The sequence below is a fragment of the Mandrillus leucophaeus genome, unplaced genomic scaffold (assembly GCF_000951045.1).
Source record: "Mandrillus leucophaeus isolate KB7577 unplaced genomic scaffold, Mleu.le_1.0 Scaffold1067, whole genome shotgun sequence".
In the NCBI taxonomy this organism is placed as follows: domain Eukaryota; kingdom Metazoa; phylum Chordata; class Mammalia; order Primates; family Cercopithecidae; genus Mandrillus; species Mandrillus leucophaeus.
In genome coordinates this window covers 402,693-424,609 of record NW_012098843.1, presented here as the reverse complement: position 1 = coordinate 424,609, position 21,917 = coordinate 402,693, and the positions used below count along the sequence as shown (strand labels likewise).

Sequence of the window (21,917 nt, the reverse complement as noted above, 5' to 3'; positions counted from 1 at the left end):
GTGGCTCATGCCTGTAATTCCAATACTTTGGGAGGCCAAGGCAGGTGGATCACTTGAGATCAAGAGTTCAAGACCAGCCTGGCCAACATGATGAAACCCTGTCTCTACTAAAAATACAAAAATTAGGCAGGTGTGGGGGCACGTGCCTGTAATCCCAGCTGCAGGGGAGTGTGAGGCAGTGAGGCAGGAGAATCGCTTGAACCTGTGAGGCGGAGGCTGCAGTGAGCTAAGATCGCACCCCTGCACTCCAGCCTGGGTGACAGAGTGAAACACCATCTCAAAAAAGAAATAACGTAAAGAAAATGACACAAGGTAGCATAAGTGTGCACTGAGAAACTTAGCAGTATGAGTTTGTCAGTGTAAAATTGCTGTAGAAAGTGTGATAGGAGTGGCATAGTACATGGTGATTCTGTATTTTCAGAATGTTCCAAAGACTCTTATAGGATAAAATAATTCTTTGATTATCAGGTCAGTTCTTAGTCCACCTACCCAAATAAGCTGTGCTTGAACTCTCTCCTGGACCCAGATGTTAACTGGATGAACAAAAAGCTCATCGAATTAACATCTGGGCCCAGGAGGCAACTGGTAAATAATTTTTACCAATTTTCTTAATGGCATGCCTGCATTTCCTTTAAATTATAAGAGAACGTGGCAGAATGGACATGTTGAGAAAGTAATAAAGTTTTTGGAGCAGTGATAGTGTATAAAAGTAATTTAAACAGTGATAGTGTATAAAAGTAATTTAAAGTCAGCGTATTAGTTTCTTAGGGCAGCCATGACAGAGTACCAGAAGCTGAGTGGCTTTAAACATGTATGTTCTCACTTTCTGGAAGCTAGATGTTCAAAATCAAGGTGTCAGCAGGGCCATGTTCCCCCTGAAACCGGTAAAAGAATCCTTCCTTTTCTCTTCCTAACTTCTGGTAGTTTGCTGGACCTTGGAGTTCCTTAGCTTGCAGCAGTATAGCTCCAAGTGTGGCCTGTGTCTACATGGCATTCTCTCTTTGTGTCTCTATCACTACATGGCCATCTTCTTATAAGGATTCCAGTCATATTGGATTAGGGCACCACACCACTCCAGTGTGATTTCATCTTAACTAACTGTATCTGTAGTGACCCTATTTCCAAATAAGATCACATTCGGGAGTACTGAGTATTATAACTTCAGCATACCTTTTTTTTGGAATGCTATAATTTAACCTATAACAGTAAGTAATATCAACGCTTATATATAAATATGCTAAGACAATGCACAATTTCTTGTCAAATGATGCCTTCCCAGCTAAAACCCCATAGCCATGCAAAGTGGTTATGGGGTAAATGACAACTGGAAGAAAAGGAAGCCTCGTCTGCTATTTGTGTCAATTGTCTTGTGTCTGGGCTTTGGTATCTCAGGCCTTGGTAGAATTATTCATATAAACAATAATATGTACTATGTGGTTTTGATCTTTCTGGTAAAACTCCACGAAGTAATTTGTGGATCAGGATGGTTCTAAGGGTGTATTGGGTTTTTTGTTGTGATAATGTTACATAATTGTCTCCAAACCGCAATGGGTTATATCCACAAATATGTATTTCACCTTCATGGATTTGCAGTTTGACTGTGGTTTAGCTACTCCTGGCTGGGTTCTGCAGGCTGGCCTTGGCAAAGGCTAAGTCGGATGCCAAAGCTGAGGTACAGGTTCGGGTCTGTTCCACATGTCTTCATCCTGGAATCCAAGCTGAAGAGGGAGAAGCAGCTACCTGGAGCATACTCTGCTGGTGGGGAGCAGACACTTGCCAGGTCTCTTAGTGCTTCAAGTCAATACGAATATGACTATTAATCCTCACAGTCTATTGGTCAAAACAAGTCACATGAAAAATCAGATGTGGTCATATACTCTGTATACTAGTGCAAAGCATCACAGAGCTGCCCAGCAAAGGGTATGGATGTATAATTATCTTACAGCAAGGGAAGGAGTGCGTAATTAGGAACAACAATCCAGTCTACCAGAAAGCCATTTTCTTCTGAATTCTACAAGTTTTATGACAAGCAACTCAATAAACCTTTAAAAAAATGTACGTATACCATAGACTTGATTTCTTAACCCAGTCTGCTAGAAATGTATAGTTGAATATTACACACATAATTTTTTTTTTCCAAGAAGAGGTCCTTGTACTTCTCCATGCTGATTTAGTTTCACACTGGGCATATTCCCTGCTGCTTAGACACTTTTGGTTATGTCTCGTTCCTGAACCCACGTTTGTGTATTTACCACAGTCCATATTTTGCTAACCACAACACTACTTGCCTCTCTCCATTGTTACCAAGACATCTGAGGCAGAATCTGGCAGAAATGCTGTTGTCTTGAGTGTGCTCTTATAGATAACATTTTCGTCGGGGATAAAACTGTTTCTGGTTTATAGATTTGATTGTTAATTGTGTGGCACTATTGAAATATAACCCTGAATTGTGGTTTTCGGGGATGTCCTACTTTTAACACTTTCCCTACCAGCACTGGCCCGTGTGACCCAGCCATTTTCTTACTTCCCTTTTAGCACTTCCTCTGTGTGTCATACGTTTTATTTGGCGTAACTTTTTCATGCCCCTGTTTTCTGATAATTTTATGTAAATCTTATCTCCCTTGTCAAAAATTGAAGTTTCTGTAGAGCACATTGGGTCCTTTTTATAGTCACAAGCTTCAGATAAATAGTACAGTTGTAGGCATAAAACAGGTTCTAAGTGCTTACTGAGTTGAAGAAAATTGCTCATAAATACATTACAAGGCACTATTTAGGAGTAAGCATAAGTTGTTTATTGCCACTTATACTCTCCATGTAACTATGCTGAAAGCACATTAAAAAAAGAATAATTCAGTTATTTTATTTTGCATTTTTACAGGTATGAATGTATGCCAGTGTATTTTGAAAATGCATTCAATTGCAGATCTCATCCACAGAAGGCAAAGAAGTACATGGCCTTTTCTTTAGTGAAATGGCAGTTTAACTGGTAGATTGTCTCTTGTTGATAAAGTCTTAGAAGACACTCAAATTTAATTCTTGAAAAGGAGTGTTTGCTACTCATATACTGTATGTTTTTGGAAAAGCATTCCATTTATCTTTTAATGCCTTTCATCTATCCAATTTTGTTGGTTTTATCAGTTAACTCCTAATTCAGATCCACGAAATAGCCCCCACCAAATAATAATAAGTAGTAATAGTAGTAGTGGTAACTACTGCTCACATTTTTTTTTTTTCCTCTCTTGAAATTGATTGCATTGGGACCCTGTGTAAGACTAGGACACATGCATTGGTGATGGCATTTGCTGTGAGCACAGGACCCTGGCACAGTGACTCACACTGGTACATATTCTCTGCAAGGATTTGGGGAATGAGATTGAGTTCTGTACCAGTCTAGAGACTCCAGAAGTTTGCAGCTTATTTCCTTTGGACTGGAGCTAGAATATGTCTGCAAAAAAATCAAATGGGCCAGAGACTGTATGGTTTAGGAATGAATCTGTCTGGTAGTATTAAAACGAATTCCAGAAGTAATTGAAAACAAACTTTTCTCCCATGTCTCCTATTTATTGATGCTACTTGGAGCCTAATGTCTTTAGATTTGTCTTAGAGATGATCTGAAGTGATCTTCCGGTGCCACAGCATAGTAGGGGTGTCTCCAGAAACTCCGCTGTGGGTGAGGCAGGCATCATATTTTTCACACCTCTTGTGACAGGTAATCAAAAACATGTCGCAGGTACCCAGTAGTGATTGATGGTGAGAAAGAGGATGTCTCTTATGACTAGGAGATGAGATCAGCAGATAGATTGTTCTGTTTTCATTACCTCCAGTAACTTTCTGTATGATAATGCAGATTTGGCCCTTCTAATCTTTGTGTGCAGGTAGAAAACTTCAAAACTGACTTCTTACACCTTATGTGTGTTAATGAGAGAATGCATTCAATATATTTAAAATATTTAGTAGAAATGTTATAGAACTGTAATTTTTTAATTCTAGAAATGAGCTATAATTTTAGTGCTTAGAAAAAAGCAGGCTTTCATAATTTAAGAGCAACAAAGAAATAAATGTATTTTTTAAAAAAAAATCAAAATTCCAAATTCTGACTATCTGTATTTACCAATTCCATTTTCTGTGAGGAAATAGATTGGTTTCTTCTGTTCTCAGAACTTAAGGGGTAATTAATTTAGTGAATTAAGAGAATGTGCTTTCCAGTTAGCTCTTTAGAAACCTACTCAGTGCAATAAATAGTTGTTGAATGTACTGACATGTTTACTAAAGTGCATTTAGTATGAGTAGTAATGGCTAACCTCAATACAGGTCAGTATTTACATCCTTAAAGACAGTTGGCCATAAAGCTGTATTCACCCTCTTATTCTTTTTTTTTTTTTTTGAGACGGAGTCTCGCTGTCACCCAGGCTGGAATGTAGTGGCACAAAATCGTTTCATTGCAACCTCTGCTTTCCAGGTTCAAGCAATTCTCCTGCCTCAGCCTCCCGAGTAGCTGGGATTACAGGAATGCGCCATCACACTGGCTAATTTTTGTAATTTTAGTAGAGATGGGGTTTCACCATGTTGGTCAGGGTGACCTCGAACTCCTCACCTCAGGTGATCCACCCGCCCCTGCCTCCCATAGTGCTGGGATTACAGACGTGAGCCACCGCGCCCGGCCTCCGTCTTGTTCTTTTTAACTGTGGCTAAATCCAGGAAGAACTAGGCATCCATGTGAAAATTATGTGTAGTAATAGCCTACCCTTACAGGCCATTATTAGTGGTTCCTTCTTTGGGGTCAGACAGAGCTGATCATTCTGGCTGTAACTCTTACAGCTATTTGACCTTGAATAAATTCTTTAATTGTTCTAAAGTTCAGACTCTTTATCTGGAAAGAATTGAGATCAACTCCCTCATGCAGTCATAAAGATTAAACCAAGCAGTGTGTGTAACAGTATTGAACAAAAAATTTGGTGCATGTAGTTAATGTTCAATAAATATTTAACTGTTTCCTGTCATCTTTATATTTACTAGGCCTGCCTAGCTTGTTAGTTTACTATTTGGGGCGGATTTGAATGTGGCTCTTCAGATATATTGAAAATGGTATTTCATGAACACTTGGATATTTGGATGCATGGAAATGTCAATGGATAGAATTTTCTGTTCCATGGGGCACCAGATTCTAGTCATTGATTTTTTTTACACATTGAGTCTGTGTAACAGCCCTTTTGCAGATAAAGAAACTGAAGGTTAGAGAAATTAGGTAACTTACCCAAGGCTACATACCTTGTAGGTGGTAGAATCTGGATTTTAACCAGGCCTATCTTATTTTAAAGGTAACCGTTGGCTAGGCACAGTGACTCACACCTGTAATCCCAGCACTTTGGGAGGCTGAGGTGGGCAGATCACCTGGGGTCAGTAGTTCGAGACCAGCCTGGCCAACATGGCGGAAGCCCATCTCTACTAAAAATACAAAAATTAGCTGGGCATGGTGGCAGGTGCCTGTAATCTCAGCTACTTGGGAGGGTGAGGCAGGAGAATAGCTTGAACCTAGGAGTCAGAGGTTGCAGTGAGCCAAGATCATGGCACTGCATTCCGGCCTGGATGACAGAGTGAGACTCCGTCTCAAAAAAAAAGAAAAAAGAAAAAAAGGTACCCTCTGCCTTAATAGCATGGGTTAAGTGTTACTCAGATGAAGCACAGAGCATACGGAAAACAGAGAACTTCTCAGATGAAGCATAGAGCATATGGAAGACAGAGAACTTCTCAGGTATATGAAGTTTATAAAATCTCGGCTTTAAAGGAATTTTTGAACTTAAAAACATTTAATTTAAAAACTAATTTAAAATACTAGTTTGCTTGTGGGGCTTGATTTTCCTTTTAATAGTTATTCTCATTGGTTGTGGTACCCTTTCCTGGGGCATTTTGGTTGGCATGGTTATGGGAAGGGCGCTACTGGCGTTTAGTTGGGGGCAAGCAGAGGTGCCAAATGCCCTGTAATGAGTGAGGCAGTCCAAGAAAATGAAGAATTGACCCTTATACTTGGGAATTTCGTATCTTCTTCTGTAGGAGCAATATGAATCTCTAATATGTCTTCTAATGAACTGTGTCTGAGAATTTACATATTGGAATACCCGTGATCAAATACTTTCCTTTGGGGCATCATGATGATTTTATAAAATTAAATGTGTAAGTAGGTTACATGATCTATGAATTTCATCTCAATATTATGAAGGGCGTATAATAAAATGGTTGACATATTTATTTAGATGAGGTGTTGAATTTGATAAGGCTGAGAACTGCGTCTCTACAGTAGTCATATAAAACAGTTGCTCAGTATGTGCTCTGTCACTCTTGAAGATGAGGAAGCCATTCCATCTGCAGGCAGCTGTTTGCACCTACCTCTCAGACAGTTCTTCCTTATACTGAGCCGTGGACCTCTCTCCCTCCACATCTAATGTCTAATTCTAGGTTTACCTCTTTGGAGATCTGTCTATCAAGCCTAAATCCTTTATTGGATAAAGATCCTTCAGATGTTTAAAAACAGCTGTCATTTAATCCAAGTCTTCTCTCCTGACCAACTCCTTTGACTAATATTCTTAAAATCTAGTTTTATGCCATTTAACCATCCTGTTTGTTCTAATTTCCCTATAGTGTGAGATCCCTAGATAAATGCAGTAATCCTGATGGAGTCTAATCCTCAAAAAGGGTGTGACAGACTATTATAATCTGTTTATTCTGGGTTGATAGCACTAGTGGGTTTTTTGGAGGCGGGTGGGGAGGAAGGTGCACAGTGGAATTACCCAACTGTAATTCCATATATGAACCTTACTGTCATCTAAAACCACAAATCATATTCACTTGTGCTAACACTAAACTGTACCGCTCTCATTTCTTAGTACCTCACCAGTAAAACCTGAGATTCATTGGGAGCAAATTTCCACCTCATAATAATTGACTCCTTTCTCCAGACAGCCGAGGGCTTTTGAATCCTAGTGCTGCTATCTAGGATGTTATTAAGTACCTACCTCTCCAAATGGCTGATAAGGGAGGCCTCTATGTTTTTGTTCAAGTTAGTGGGAAATATACTCATGAGGACAGAGCATAAGAAAAAATACTGTATTAAGCTATTAACGTTCCCTCTCCAGGTTCAGAATGGATTTCAGCTCTCAGAGCAACTGAGGTTGGTCAGTCAGTCAACACATACCTCTTGGTACAGTGATTCAGTGATTTCCTTTATTCATCTAATCATATAAACATCCACCTACACACCCCACCCACATTTCTCCATCTTATCCATAAGTAGACAAGAGAAATTTATCAAATGCCTCTTAAGTGCAGTTACGTGTGTTTTCCTTGTTTTCCTAATCCACTAGAATAGTAGCTATGTCAGGGAGGGAAATTAGGTCAGTGTGATTTGACTAAGCCAGCATTCCCTGAATGTCCTCTCTTCTACCAGTCCTTGCACTCCAGCCATACCAGATCACTCAGGATTCCCCGAACACCACACATTCCTGCCAGAGGCTTACACATCCTCATTCTGCCTTATGAGCCTGACCTCTTCTGCATCCACCATCTGGGAAACTCCTGCACCTCCTTCCCAGCCCAGCACTGGCGTCACCTGTGACATTGCCAGGACACTCCTTCGCTTTGAGGCAGTGTAAGTTGCTCAATGCTCTGTGCTCTGTGGTTCCTTGTGACCACTAGTGTCAGAGCACTCACATCTCATTTTATCAGCTGATAAGTTATAGTTGCCTCTTCTTCCTGAGCTTCCTGGCTGATGAATGCTGTCTTCCTCTTTGTGTCTGCAGCAGAATACTTGGTCCATGGTAGATGTTTCCAAAAGCGACCCACTTGTCCTGCCGAATCGTTGGCTTTCTGGGATCATTCTAGATCTCAGGGTCCACTGCTCCCTTCTCTATTTTCTTACCAAACTGCCTTAAATGATCATTTCTAAAATTTTCCTGGGAATCTATGTGATGATATGCTTCAGTGTATAGTTTGCACAATTACCCTTTCTAAATTAAAATGCATTTGCCTGTTTTCAGGCTTCTGGCATTTTCTACATCTTCTGCAGTTCCTCACCCCACCAGTGACTTTTTAGAAATCTCGTTTGCATGTTATTTTCTAAGAGAGAACTTGTAAAATGATCTATCTAGCCCAGAGATGGGTCTTCATTTAGAGTATGTAGGAGATTTGATGGCATCTCTTGACTCATCTTAGGTAAAAGACCACTGAAATTCACATTTGTTTAATTTTTCTCGGGTCAAATGTGAGCACCCTAGGCAGAGAATAATGGAATAGGAGTTGATAAGTTCTCCATTCATTTTGCCATTCAAAAATGTCAAACCCTTTCCCAAATAGCAGATCCGGAGCCCATCCTTGATCATCACCTTGCTTCATCACCAGGAATAACTTTTTAGTTATTTGTTGCCATTCATTTTTGGGTTTGTTGTTGTTGTTGCTGCATTGTTTTTGTAACAAGCATTTATTTATTTGGGGGGTATTATCTGATTGCTCCCCTTTTAAGTTGTTTTTTTTTGTTTTTGTTTTTGTTTTTGTTTTTTGAGACAAAGTCTCGCTCTGACATCCAGGCTGGAGTGCGGTGGCACAGTCATGGCTCACTCCAACCTCCGCCTCTCAGGTTCAAGCAATCTTTGTGCCTCAGCTACCTACGTAGCTGGGACTATAGGCATGTGCCACCACACCTGGATAGTTTTTGTGTTTTTAGTAGAGATGGAGTTTTGCCATGTTGGCTAGGCTAGTCTCGAACTCCTGACCTCAAGCCATCCACCTGCCTCGGCCTCCCAAAGTGCTGGGACTATAGGCATGAGCCACTGCGCCTGGATACCCTTGTAAGTTCGTGGCACACGTTTATATCTGGTTCTGTGTCCTTCCCAGGTTTCTCTAAAGTTATAGGGAGTGTTCAAATTTCTGACCTTGTTTAACATTGAAATTTGAATATTCTTGCTTTGTTTAGATGACAGTGTGGCTTTGAGAGACGGAACACCTGTTATATTTTGGTACAAATATAACTATTTTCTAGGAGGAAATGCCTGCATAGAAAGGTCCATTTTGGTCTGTTCCTTACGTGACCAAACACAGTGTGACCATTGTGTACTCCTGTCATCATTTCATTTGTATATTAAGAAATATGTTGTTGGGAAAACAGCTGATGAGGGCCTCATGGATATACTGCTGTTTTTCTAGTCCTGACTTGTTATACTTGAATATTCAAGGAACTGCAGTATGTTGGAGGTGAATCCAAAAAGTCATGCTTTGCTGTGTGGGTCCACAGCTGTGTGACCCACAGCTGAGAGACTGAGAGGTACTAATTAATTTCCTTAACTCAACAGCACTCGCTGTGCTGCGGCAGTGATTTAAATCCAGTCTGGTATACACTCCAGTGTCTTTCAATAACCTTTGGAGCCAGAAAGCATTTGGAGATGAGCTAGAAAAAGTAGTCCAGAGTCGACAACATCGAATGCTGCAGCTCAGAATCTGCAAGTTAAGACACATGTACTTAGCCACTGGGACGGGGAGATCATTGAGGACCTCTAGCTGTGTAACCCCCAGCTGTGTGGGTCAGTTTGATGTAGTTAAGGGGTCTCTGCTGGTTCTGTTCTTTTAAATGGTGCCATGTGTACAAACAAGGAACATTTTGCTGATGATTCAAAAAATACTTTGTCTTCATCACAGCTCTTTTGAAGTAAAGATTTTTATGTGCTATTTTTATTTGAATAATGAACTGGATTTAAGTTTAAATTGACTATCCTGATTTAAGATTGCAAAAAAAAAATATTTAGATGGAAGATTCATCTTATGCTTTCTCATGAAATTCTTTTTGGTCTGCAATACACGGTAAATGCAGGAGACTCTTAGAAGTCAGCAATTAGATGAGTCAAGAGTGTATTGATGTGAAGGAAAGTCAACGTTAAATGAACAAAGGGCTTTTAAGAAGCCCATTATGACCACTTATAATGGGAAATGTAGTTCCCATTAGAGATTGATTTAAGGAGCCCTGGTTTGTCACTGAAGCATGAAGGCTGCAGTGTGGTGTTTTGTGCAAATCATTTTTATAGCACTCTCTACTGAGCTCCTTCTGGTTAATCTGTTGGTGTGTCTAAACCTGTAAGAACTGCATCTATCTTGTTTAAGGAATATAAAAATTTCCAGAAACTTAAACCAAAGATTAGCATATTTTTCATTTATCTCATAGGATATTGAAAAATTTTTAAAACGCCTTACTGGTTGTAATCAGACACAGCAGCACCAGATGTCAACTCTTGGATAATTTAATCTTTTTGTCTTGTGCATATTTTCATAAATATTTTTCTACTTGAACAGAATATCAGTTTCTGGCTCAGCTTAAAGTATAAAAATTTTCCAATTAGATTGCTGTAACTTCATTTTTATTCATGACCGAAAATTTAATAGAGATCATTACTTTTTTGACTTGTAGGAGATGAACTTTAAAATAAACCACCTGACCCAGGGCAGGGCAGAGAGCCTAGGATTCTGATCCTTCCTGGAGTCTGAGGGAGGCTGGCGTGAGACTCCATCCTCTATCCCTAAGTAATTCTTAATTTGGGAGGAATTTTTGGATTTGTATTGGTCTGCCATGTAATTGACCTTATCCCCAGTTGTGGATTAATTTAACTCCTTGCTTAGCTTTTATATGGATTTTCTGCCTACTTATGTGCCAGTTATTTAGAGAAGTATAGTAAAAGTGAAACAGGGTAGTTTTGACTCAAAGGAATTTATGGTTGGGGCGAGGAGATCAAGTGAAATGCTGTTGTCACACCGTATATGATTAAGTGCCTTGCAGTAAGTGATAGGTAATATATGAAGTAAGCTCTTTAGGGGAGAGAAGGGCACACAAGTGAAGTGGTCAGGAAAGCCTTTGAAGTAGAATTGGGCCTTGTCAGAAGGAGGAGCCTGGCAAGGTTGCCTCATGCCTGAGGAAAGAGTGAGGATAAAGGTGCAGAGTTGGGGAGGAGCCCAGGGCGTTCAAACCACAGCGTGAAACTGAGCTCATGAGAGTTAGACGCTCAAACGCCTTCTTTCCTTTTTCTTGTTTCCTCTTGCACTTGAATTCTTGAATGAGTACTAACTACCCCAATTCATGGTAGCATGACTTCCACTCCCAGTACATCACTAATGCAGTCCTGTTGGAGGTCCTCAATGACCTCCCTGTCCCAGTGGCTAGGTACATGTGACTTAACTTAAGAATTCTTTGCTGCAGCATTGGATATTGTTGACTCTGGACTACTTTTTCTAGCTCATCCCAAATGCTTTCTGGCTCCAAAGGTTATTGAAAGACACTGGAGTGTATACTAGACTGGATTTAAATCGCTGCCGCAGCACAGCTAGTACTGTTGAATTAAGGAAATTAATTAGTACCTCTCAGCCTCAGTTTAATGGAAATGAGGACATCTAAATCATAGTGTGGTTGAAGGATAAAAAGATAACATAGGGATAATATGTTGAAATAAATGGCTCTTGGTAGGCAGGCATCAAGATTAGTTCCCTTTCCGTACCTGGTAGCCACTCTTTCCTTGCCCGAGTGTGCCTATCCCCTTTCACTTCTATCCCTTTGCTCTGGCATTCCCACTTTCTGGAATGCCCTATCCCTGTTTTTTACCCATTGAAATCCTAACCACTCTGAAAGGTTTATCACCTCAAGCAGAATTGAATTTTGCATCTTTTGGATTCTTAATATTATTCATTGGACAGCACCAAGATACTACCCTACAGTTTAGTTATCTGCACAGTCATATTTTCCTGACTGGATGAAAAACTCTTTGAGGGTGAAGTCCAAGTCAGGGATATGAAGATAAACTAGTGAGAGCTGAGACTGTGTACTCCCTTGTTTCTGTACAGGGCTGCGTGAATAGTTGTCAGGCTTCCAAGGTGATCTCATCATCATATTGTTTTTTCTCCTTTTCTTCCTAACTACAAGCATATGCTGATTTTTTCTAATTCCTTTCCTCTAGCCTTTACTGCCCTTCTGTGCTTTCGATGTAATCAAACGTCTGGTGAATGTCCCCAGCTCCACTATCCCATAGCCGTCTCAAAGGCACCATGTCCACAACCGATCTCTTACCTCCTTCTGCTCCCCTGTCCTACATGCAGCGTGCCCTCTTCATGTATATTGTACCAGATCTTTGGTGTCATAGCCCACACAGTTCCTGAAGCAGAAACTTGGAGAGCATCCTTCATTCCTTACTTTCCTTGTTATCTACACTGCATGAGTCACCAAATCTCAACTCATCAGCCTCCCAAGTATTTCTTGAGTCCATCCCTCCTCTTTCTATGTCAACTACTGCTGCCTAGGTTTGGGTGCTCCTCCCTCAATTAGTTTGACTGTAATTTCTTTTTAGTGAATCTACTTCACCCTGTCCTTAAGTCCTCTCAAGTCCATCCTCTACCTCTGCGTTCTGATGCTACACTACCTCATGGAAAACCCTCTGGTGGCGTCTTTTCATATACATCGCAGATGAGAAAATTGGTTTTATCTCGTGGACCAGCTCTGATCGATTTGGTAATGGTTCTGCAAATGCTGCCGCTGGGTTCAGCATGAGCAATTGGTGGCATCTGACAAGGTACATTGAAGGGGGTGGGCCGCACATAGCCTAGCTAGGATTAAGTCCAAGCTCCTTAGAGTGGCATACTAGGCTTTCCGTGACCCAGATCCCGCCCATGTCTTCATCCTCAGCTCACTTTACCCTGGAACAGCAGGGAACTATTTTGTCCTCTTGCCTTTGTTCAATCGAAACCTGCTTGCTCGAAAACTGCTTGCTCGTACCCTTTACCTAGAAAATGCATTTGTGTTTTTTTTTTTTCAGACGGGAGTTTTGCTCTTGTTGCCCAGGCTGGAGTGTGACGGAGTGGTCTTGGCTCACTGCAAACTCCACCTCCCAGGTTCAAACAATTCTCCTGCCTCAGCCTCCCAAGTGCTGGGATTACAGGCGCCCGCCACCACACCCGGCTAATTTTTGTATTTTTAGTAGAGGCGGAGTTTCACTATGTTGGCCAGGCTGGTCATGAACTCCTGACCTCAGGTGATCCATCCACCTCAGCCTCCCAAAGTGCCGGGATTACAGGCGTGAGCCCCTGCGCCCGGCCGGAAATCCATTCTTAACCTACAACCTTAGTGTGTGCTCAGGGTACCTGGGGTGGGCCTTGCATAGGGTTAAGTGTTATTTAATTTTTTTTTTAATTGGCAAGTAGAAATTATATATATTATATTTTTTCAATGATATTTTGAAAATATACATTAGAAAATGGCTAAATTGAGCTAATTAAGTATTTTTCCTGAGGCCTCTTTTTCAGCAGTACATATAACATTGTCTTGAAATCTTAAGTGTCTCTCTGGAAAGACAATATATACTGTTAGAGCAAATATCATGGCTTTATCTTTGGCCTCTGGTACTTATCATACTCCCTTTCGTGTAGTATGTATGTAATTTGTTTACTGAATTGAAATGAATTAGTAAATAATTTTGATTGTGAATACACTTTGCTTTATTTATTTACATTTACTAATTTTTTTTTTTTTTTTTTGAGACAGAGTCTCCCTTTGTCACCCAGGCTGCAGTGCAGTGGTGCCATCTCGGCTCATTGCAACCTCGGCCTCCTCGGTTCAAGCAATTCTCGTGCCTCAGCCTCTCGAGTAGCTGGGATTACAGGTGTGCACCACCATGCCTGGCTAATTTTTGGTATTTGTAGTAGAGAAGTGGTTTCACCCTGTTAGTCAGTCTGATCTCAAACTACCAATCTCAAGTGTTCTGCCTGCCTCGGCCTCCCAAAGTGCTGGGATTACAGGTGTGAGCCACGGCTCAGCCTGCTTTTTTAAAATTTAAATTCGATTGGTGAACTTCAGGGTGAAAGGACAAGTTTTAGGAATGTTAGTGCTCTACAGAAATTAGGCCGGTGAATCAGGCAATAAGTAGACATTGGAAATTTTTGAGCAGGGGAGTGGCATGATGAAAGTGGTATTTAAGGAAGCTTGATCTGGAGACAACCTTTTATATTATAGGCTTAAGCCACTGCTGGCAAGCGTGGGTGAGGGTCGCAGGAGGGGGAGAAGAGGGAGAGGCAAGGGTTTAAAGCCATGCTGAGGAACAGCTTCCTGTGTCTTTGTACTTTCATTTCCACATTTGCTCAAGTGGGATGTACTTGCTGGCATGTTTCCGAAAATAAAAGAGTGCTGAAGTTATTTTTATTTTTTAAAAAAGAACATTCTTGTAAAACACCTAAGTGAGCCATTTTACATAATTATCTGAGACATATTCATTATTAATTGCTTGGGAAGAGAGATTATGAGTTCAATTTTTTTTTAAATAATTAGCATCTACATAGTTAGGCTACAATCTTCCAAAGTCAGTGAAGGTTTTTATTTTGGCATGTTTTAAAATATATGAGGGAAATACTTCAGTTTGGTTTTCCATCAGGTTTTGCTTGATAGTTTAACATCTCCATTCTGATTGTAGTTTCTCCCATGTAACATTTGCATTTCATATTTGACTCATGTGACAGTCTTTCCTGGTTAAAGTTTATTTTTCATTTGTTTTGGTCCATGTAGTTCTACTCTATTTTATTCTTCACATTGGCCAGTGTACACTTTTAAGTTTACGGTTGCTTTGTTATTTTTTCTTACAGGGTTATGACTCACTATTAAAAAGAGGGACTTTTTCCAAATACTTTGCACTTTTGATTGTGTATTATGGATACCAAGGAAGAGAAGAAGGAACGGAAACAAAGTTATTTTGCTCGGTAAGCATTCATTTTACAGAATTGTTATCAGTACTTTAAAGAAATATTTGAGCGGACTTTGTCCTCAAGTATTACTTTGCATTTTGTGTTTTGTGCTTGTTCATAAATAGAGCAGGTAACCAGGAGAAGTAAACTATACTTTGCTTCATCCATTTTATTCATATTAGAGGATTATAACATTTGGTTCTTCTCTTTCTAGCTTTGACACTTCTCTCAGGCCAGTGTTGCTCAGCAAATCCAGCTGTCATGCTCTGACCTGCAAATTGCTCCGAATCCCATGTTTAGCAACCTACCTTGAATTTTAAATCCTAAGTGCTTCGCTCCTACTGTTCTGTAGCTTAATTGGTTGGACTATAACTGAAAATCTCTGACGCATTTAAAGCTTATCACCTTGTGGGGAGTCTATTACTAAAAAATACTTTTGTAGGTAGGTGAAATGGGTGAAATTATGTTTTTGAATCAGAGTCATTTTTAAGGCTGGAACTTGTCCAACATAAATAAATTTGTTGATATCTGAATAGAAGTAATTTAGTATATGATTTGTTACCATTTACAGATTTAAATGTCTATGTGGCAGTCACTCACTAATCATAAAAAAATGAATTACATGCTAAACATTTGTAAAACATTTTGATAAGCCAGAATGTTTTCAGACTCAGAGAACATAGGCTTAAAAACATGTTTCTCCTAAATTGAAATGCGTGTTAAGAACTGAATTTAGCCTCATTCCATCCCCAGTCCCCAGGCTGTGCTCATTAGAGATGCATTTACTGTTTTCTAAACTGAGCCTTGGAGCCAAAACCAAAGTTTACTGTTGATGTTTTTATCCAGTAATTAAGCTAGATTTTAGGTTGATAATGGGAAAAGGAAGGAAACAATTTAAGGACCTACTATGTACTGAGTGCTTTACTTATGATTTTAATTGTCTTCAAAATAAATCTATGCCATCAGTTAATTTATCTCCATTTTACAAGTGATGCAACTAAGACTCAGAATATATTTTGTCCATTTCATGCAGCATAAGAGTCAGTATTAAACATAAGGCCATTTCCAAAGGGCATGCTCCAGTTGGGAATAGTAAATCATGAATAAGGTTTTGGGGAAGCACAAGTTAAACTACCAATTGTAGTAAAATATTTTCTGCTGTTAGGACTACAGAGAGTAACCAGATTAGGGAGGGAAGACATCAGGCATCTAATGGATGAAACACCAGAAAGATAGGATATTTAGAATAAATAAGATCTCCAAAGTTTTTATTTTGAGATAATTTTAGATTCACATGTAGTTAGTTGTAAGGAATAATAGATACCCCTATTCTTTATCCATAGTACAATATCACAACTAGGAAATTCACATTGATACAATCCACTAGCCTTATTCAGAGCGTTCATTGTATGTATGTTTGTATGTATTTAGTTCCATGCAGTTATATCACATATAGAGATTTCTGTGGTCACCATCAGTCAAGATACACAACAGTTGCATTAAAAGGATCCCACATGCTACCTTTTTGTATCCCTACTCACTCCTTCCATCTACCTGCCTCCTCTGACAACCACTATAATTTGTCATTTCAAGAATACTACGCAAATGGAGTCATGTAGTATGTAACCTTTGGCATTTAGCTTTTTCTTCCCTTCAGCGTTACTCCCTTGACATCCCTCAAAGCTGTTGCATGTATCGATAGTTTGTTCCTTTTTATTGCATAGTAGCATTCCATAGTATTTTTTTAGTCATTTTTAGTCATTTACCCATTGAAGGGCATTTAGGTTGTTTCCAGTTTGGGCTATTTATGAACAAAGATGCTAGATGCTACAATCATTTATGTACAAGTTTTTGTATGAGCATGAGTTTTCATTTCCCTGAGATAACTGTCCAAGAGTGCAATTGCTGGGTCAAAGGATAAGTGTATTTTTAGTTTTATAAGAAACTGCAGTACTCTTTTCTGGAATGGTTGTAACATTTGACATTCCCATCAGCAAAGTCTGAGTAAACCAGTTTCTCTGCATTGTCATTTGGTGGTGTCAATATTTTTTATTTTAGCTATTCTGATAAGTATGTAGTGATGTCTCATTATGGTTTTAATTTGTATTTCCTTAATGGTTAGTGAGGTTTAACAGTTTCATGTGCTTATTATTAGCCATATGTATGTGTTGTTTAGTGGAATCTCCTTTCCTATCTTTTGCCCATTTTCTAATTGAATTGTTTAGGTTTTTACTGCTGAATTGTACACATTCGAGTCTTTTGTTGGATATGTGGTTTGCAAATAATTTTCTCCCAGTCTGTAGTTTGTCTTTTCATCCAGTTAACAGAGTTGCAGAGCAGAAGTTTTTAATTTTGATGTGATTCGATTTATCAGTTTCTCCTTCTATGAATTGTGCTTTTGGTCTGAATTCTAAGATCTCTTTGCCTAGCTCTGTGTTCTGAAGATTCTCTGCTGTTTTTCTTTTCTGAAAATTTTATAGCATTATGTTTTGTATTGAAGTCTGTGATCCATTTTGAATTTATTTTTGGATAACACAGGAGTTTAGGTCAAGATGGTGGTCATCCTTCTCCTCCCCCTTCTCCCCCTCTCCCTTCCTTGCCTCCTCCCTTTCTTCCTGCTTCTCTTCCTGCTCTTCTTCCTCTCTTCTTCCTCCTCCCCTTTCCTGCTTCTCCCCCTTCCTTCTTTCTCCCACCTCCTCCTTCCTCCTCCTTACTTTCTTCTTCTTCTTTCTTTTCTTTCTTCTTCACATGCCCTACATAGTGGTTTTAAGAGCTATAGTGCCTTCTCAGTCTGAATCCAAAGTGATTGCAGTAGTAGACGGGCGGATCACGAGGTCAGGAGATCGAGACCATCCTGGCTAACACAATGAAACCCCGTCTCTACTAAAAATACAAAAAAATTAGCCGGGCGTGGTGGCGGCGCCTGTAGTCCCAGCTACTCAGGAGGCTGAGGCAGGAGAATGGCGGGAACCCGGGAGGCGGAGCTTGCAGTGAGCCGAGATCGGGCCACTGCACTCCAGCCTGGGCGACAGAGCGAGACTCCGCCTCAAAAAAAAAAAAAAAAAAAGTCACTGCTGGTTCATGAACAACCTGCTCCATGTTAACCTCTTCTTCTTCCTAAAATGTTTAGTCAAGGGAGCCCCTGAAGCTGCGAATACAAACCAAAACTGTTCTGGAAGAGCAGCACAGTTTTTTCAACTCAGAAATGTAAAATTGTCTTGCTTATCATGACCTCTTCTGAAAAGTATTCTAACAATGAAACAAAAAACATATCGTAAAATGCTGAAATATGATCTTGGGAGTATGCATAGGAACAGTGGCACAAGGACGAAGTCAGTGGTGCTCTTAAGACAGTAAGAACATGATTTGTAACTAGGAAATGAGAGATAGAGGGAGAGAGGAGAATGGAGAGAAGAGGCGATGGGAGCAGGGAGAGACAGACAGACACAGACAGAGAAACACTGACTGACAAACCTGTAGTTTAGCTCTTACAATGCAGTGGAAGCCAGAAATGGTCAAGCTATGAAAAGCAAAAGGCAAACCAAAGAGAGAAGAACCCCCTTCAGCCTATCATCAGAAAAGAGCCATCCAAAGTTATACATCTTTTCAAATGCCTTCTGACTTAACTGTGGAATTATCAAGTGGAATTAGCAACAGAACTTACTTGAAAGCCAGTTTCTGACAATACAGAGCAGAGTTCTCTGGAGCAGCATACTTAAGAGCAGTCCAAGTAAGATCTCTGGAGAGAAGGATAAAATGTCAGGCCAAGGGTGAGGCCAAATTGATGCAATCTCAGTTTTCTCTAAACTAAATTATACCGCCTTACATAAATCTCAACTAGTGTTCCGAGGAAGTCAAAAGGAAAATTTACCCTAATGTTGTGCCTGCTGCCACAATTATATATCTGAAACCCTAAAAACTGCTTTTTAGACTGTTTCCCCCTTCCACATTGCCTTTTTCCTCCTGAGTAGTTAAATAGCCAATGTTTTCTTTGTGTGCTATCTTATCATGTGGTTTCATAATCCTTGCATGACTGTGTTTGGTAAATAGTCCTTTGTCAAACCTGTTTTGTTGATGTTTTGCTCTTTAAGTTTAACATCAAAGTAAAGTTTAAAATACCCTATTTTAATAATTTTTGATCGAAATTAGTGATTTGAGGGTCATCCAGTCTTTCCTTTCTTATAATTTATCTTGAAATATGCCTGTGTAACTCTTAAGTAGAGGAGTGGATTTAATACTACTATTAGATAGAGTAATTCTGGATAAGACCTGATTAAGTTTTTGGATTTTCTGACCCTGGTCCACCTGGTTTTCAGGTGCTTCAGGACAGTTTTATACCAGTTGTTAAATCTAGATTGAATGATTTGTGAAACTTTTTCACAAATGGTTTTGCAAATAATTTATATATGCAAAATTAATATATGTCTATATTAATTTCTTGATCCCTGACAGATCTGGAAAACCAAATGAAAAACTGAATTACTAAAGCAAATTATGTGTTCTGTGTACTATTTGTACTGTCTGCAATTTATACTATCCTCTGGGGTGACTGTCATGTGTCATTTGTTACACACTTGCTGACTCTTCCTTCCCCTTGTAGTTAGAATGCAACATTTTCTTTAGTATTGCCACACAGGGCTCTCTTCCTACACACTTGCTTGACATTATTTGGCTTTTGTGATTTCCGAGTAGGTCCTTGTATGCTATTGGTTGAAGGTTCTTTGAAAGCATTTTTTCAGGATCAAGGGTTAATTGAAGATATCCGAAATACATCTGTAGTTGAACCAAATGGTGTTTTGTGGGTGGTTTACTTTTCCCCTCTGAAAAGGTGTGAGAGAGCCTAGGAGTAAACAGTGAGTAATATAAACACAGACACAGACCAGGTGTTCATGTAGGTCACCTCCCCTATTCCCTGGTTGTCATGAAAAGCAGAACTGCTGCTCCCACCTCCACTTTCCTCTTAACCCAGCCTTTCAGAGCAGCAGTAGGAGCCAGCACCACCTCTGTCATCATTCTCAGTGACAATGGATGCAAAGTGTAGAACATTTCTTAGGTCCCATCTCCAGCCTCTGCCCTGGCAATTCTTCACCCTTGAACCTCTGACCCAGAAGCAGAACACCTAGTGTTTCCAATTCACTCCAGTGTATAACCTCTGGCAGGTTTTCTAAGCTTCCTTTACCTTACATTTCTTCAGTTGTTAAATGTGGCTAAAAATAACCAACTAACAAGATGGTTTTGAAGAAGGAGACATCCCAACCAGCCAGAACTGTAGAGAAGCTCAAATGGAACCCAGCAAGGAGGGCCAGAGCTGAACAGCTGGTCCCCTTATTCTCTTTTCCATGGCAGAGGAGATTTGAACCCACTGTATAGCTTTCTCTATTGTGTGCATAGTACACTTTGTAGCTTTTGCGTTCAAGTAAGGAATGAAACCAAGATGGCTGTGAAGATTGAGGGTAATATATGAACTGTGCCTGGTACAGTGAGTACTCACACATTCCTTTAATAACAAATTATTCCTGATCACCTAATTTTCATCTTGACATCCCGCTTTCAGCCCATGAGCTGCTCCTATTGTTCAGATCAGGGAAGAAGGAACAATTGTGACAATCCAAATTGGAATCATATCATTTCCCAAAGATACTTTGCTATAAGCACAATTGGTTAGGCTCTGGGATATAATGAAGTAGAGTTATATAGTCAAAGGGCCTTGAGAAATCTAACAGCCTTTTATTTAACAGTTGGACCCTAAGCCCATGAAGGTGAAAGGTCCATGATAGGCTGGCTCTATCCCAGGGTACTTTTAGATATATTAATTGGTAATCAGAGCCTCACCACTTGGGTGGCTTGAAAAACCGTCATGTCTCAGATTGACGTGCCAGTGATACTGACCCCCTCGGTCCTCAGAGTGGCCAGGCAGGGATTGCATTTGTCAGAGACCTGGGCTGGTCATCTTTAGCTATGATCAGCATCTTACCCCAGGGATAAGTAGAAGTATTATCATCTTTGTGCATGCCTTGGTATGAAAAAGCCTTTTGTAAAACTGATCCAGATTATCTTCACACCAAATATCTGAATTAAAAAAATTCATCTCTAAATATAATTTGACTGCTATGGTAATTTATACTCAAAGGGGTTGAATAACTTCACTGAGATAAAAGTAGGCATGTCAGGATTTGAACTCAGGTCTTCTCCACGCAGAGCTTATGCTCTGCAGTGCTGCCGTGAACCACTTTAGTGGTAAAACGGGGCTTGCAGAACACAGGTCACCTGACCTGCTGCTACTCACAGCGTGGGTTGCATAGATTTCTGTGGGCAGTCCTGACAGCTGAACATTAATTTACACCAGTGTAAATTAATTAGGAGAAATGCATCATGGGTTCTAAAGATCTAACTTACAAGTGACCTTTTCAAAAGTAATTTGTTTATAACTTGACAACATCCCATAATCCATGTCTTATCAACTTATTCATCCATAATATGGTTAATGTCAGAGTATCAACCTACCAGGCCAATAGGAAACATGCAGCCCGTAATACTTCACCTGTGTAAGTCAGGGTGTTGCATTACAGTGATCCACTTTACTCCCTAAGATTACATCTTGTCCAAAAAGAGTAGATGCCCATGATAGAAATGAATGCAGAAATAATTCTGTGCAAAAAGCCTTCCTTTGCCCTCTTGGTCAAATACAGAGTCTGAGGTCCAGTGGAAGGCATCACGTGGATGGATCTGGGTGGTTGATCTGCAGCACTGGTGGAACACAAAGGGGTACGCTCCTTGTCTCCAGCCCCATAGAGGCAGCCTTTGAACCCTAGGAAGCAGCCATCTCTTTGTGGTTTGCCAGTGCCAAGAATGATTATACCACGTGGGTGGAGTGGTGTGATGTGAACTCTTGCCCTTTCTTTAGTTAACTGTAGATTGTTTTTTCCTGCTGGCCAAGGGCTGTTAGAGATTTATCATCTTAAATCATCTTTAGTATGTCTGACATTTGAGGAGATTACCCATTGTTGGATTCAGATACTCAGTCATAGCACAGTTTTAATTGTGTCGATACATAAAAAGCAAATAGAACAGTTTTAAGTACTTGCTACATATTAGCTTTATACTTTCTTAATATTTGGTCATTTTATTCTATCAGTTTCACTATGCGTACTGATTCTAATACAAGTTATTAA

At 39.8% G+C, this 21,917-nt stretch overlaps 1 protein-coding gene and 1 long non-coding RNA gene across 4 annotated transcripts in view; one reads left to right on the top strand and one right to left on the bottom strand.

Annotated features, from left to right (window-relative positions):
* The window catches only part of LOC105543202, a 23,955-nt gene extending 5,499 nt beyond the window's left edge, over positions 1-18,456 (bottom strand). The window contains exon 1 of the long non-coding RNA XR_001006592.1: positions 18,410-18,456. This is a non-coding gene — a long non-coding RNA (uncharacterized LOC105543202). The remainder of the gene's footprint in view (positions 1-18,409) is intronic.
* The window catches only part of NCOA7 (nuclear receptor coactivator 7), a 160,552-nt gene that overhangs the window by 22,460 nt on the left and 116,175 nt on the right, over positions 1-21,917 (top strand). For 2 of the 3 annotated variants that reach the window (XM_011985016.1, XM_011985024.1), the window contains one exon: positions 14,647-14,760. In XM_011985016.1, coding sequence (XP_011840406.1) covers positions 14,711-14,760 — 50 coding nt within the window. In that variant the 5' untranslated portion in view covers positions 14,647-14,710. Of the gene's footprint in view, positions 1-14,644; positions 14,761-21,917 lie in introns of those variants that run through there. The other variant, XM_011985032.1, reaches the window with a different exon arrangement.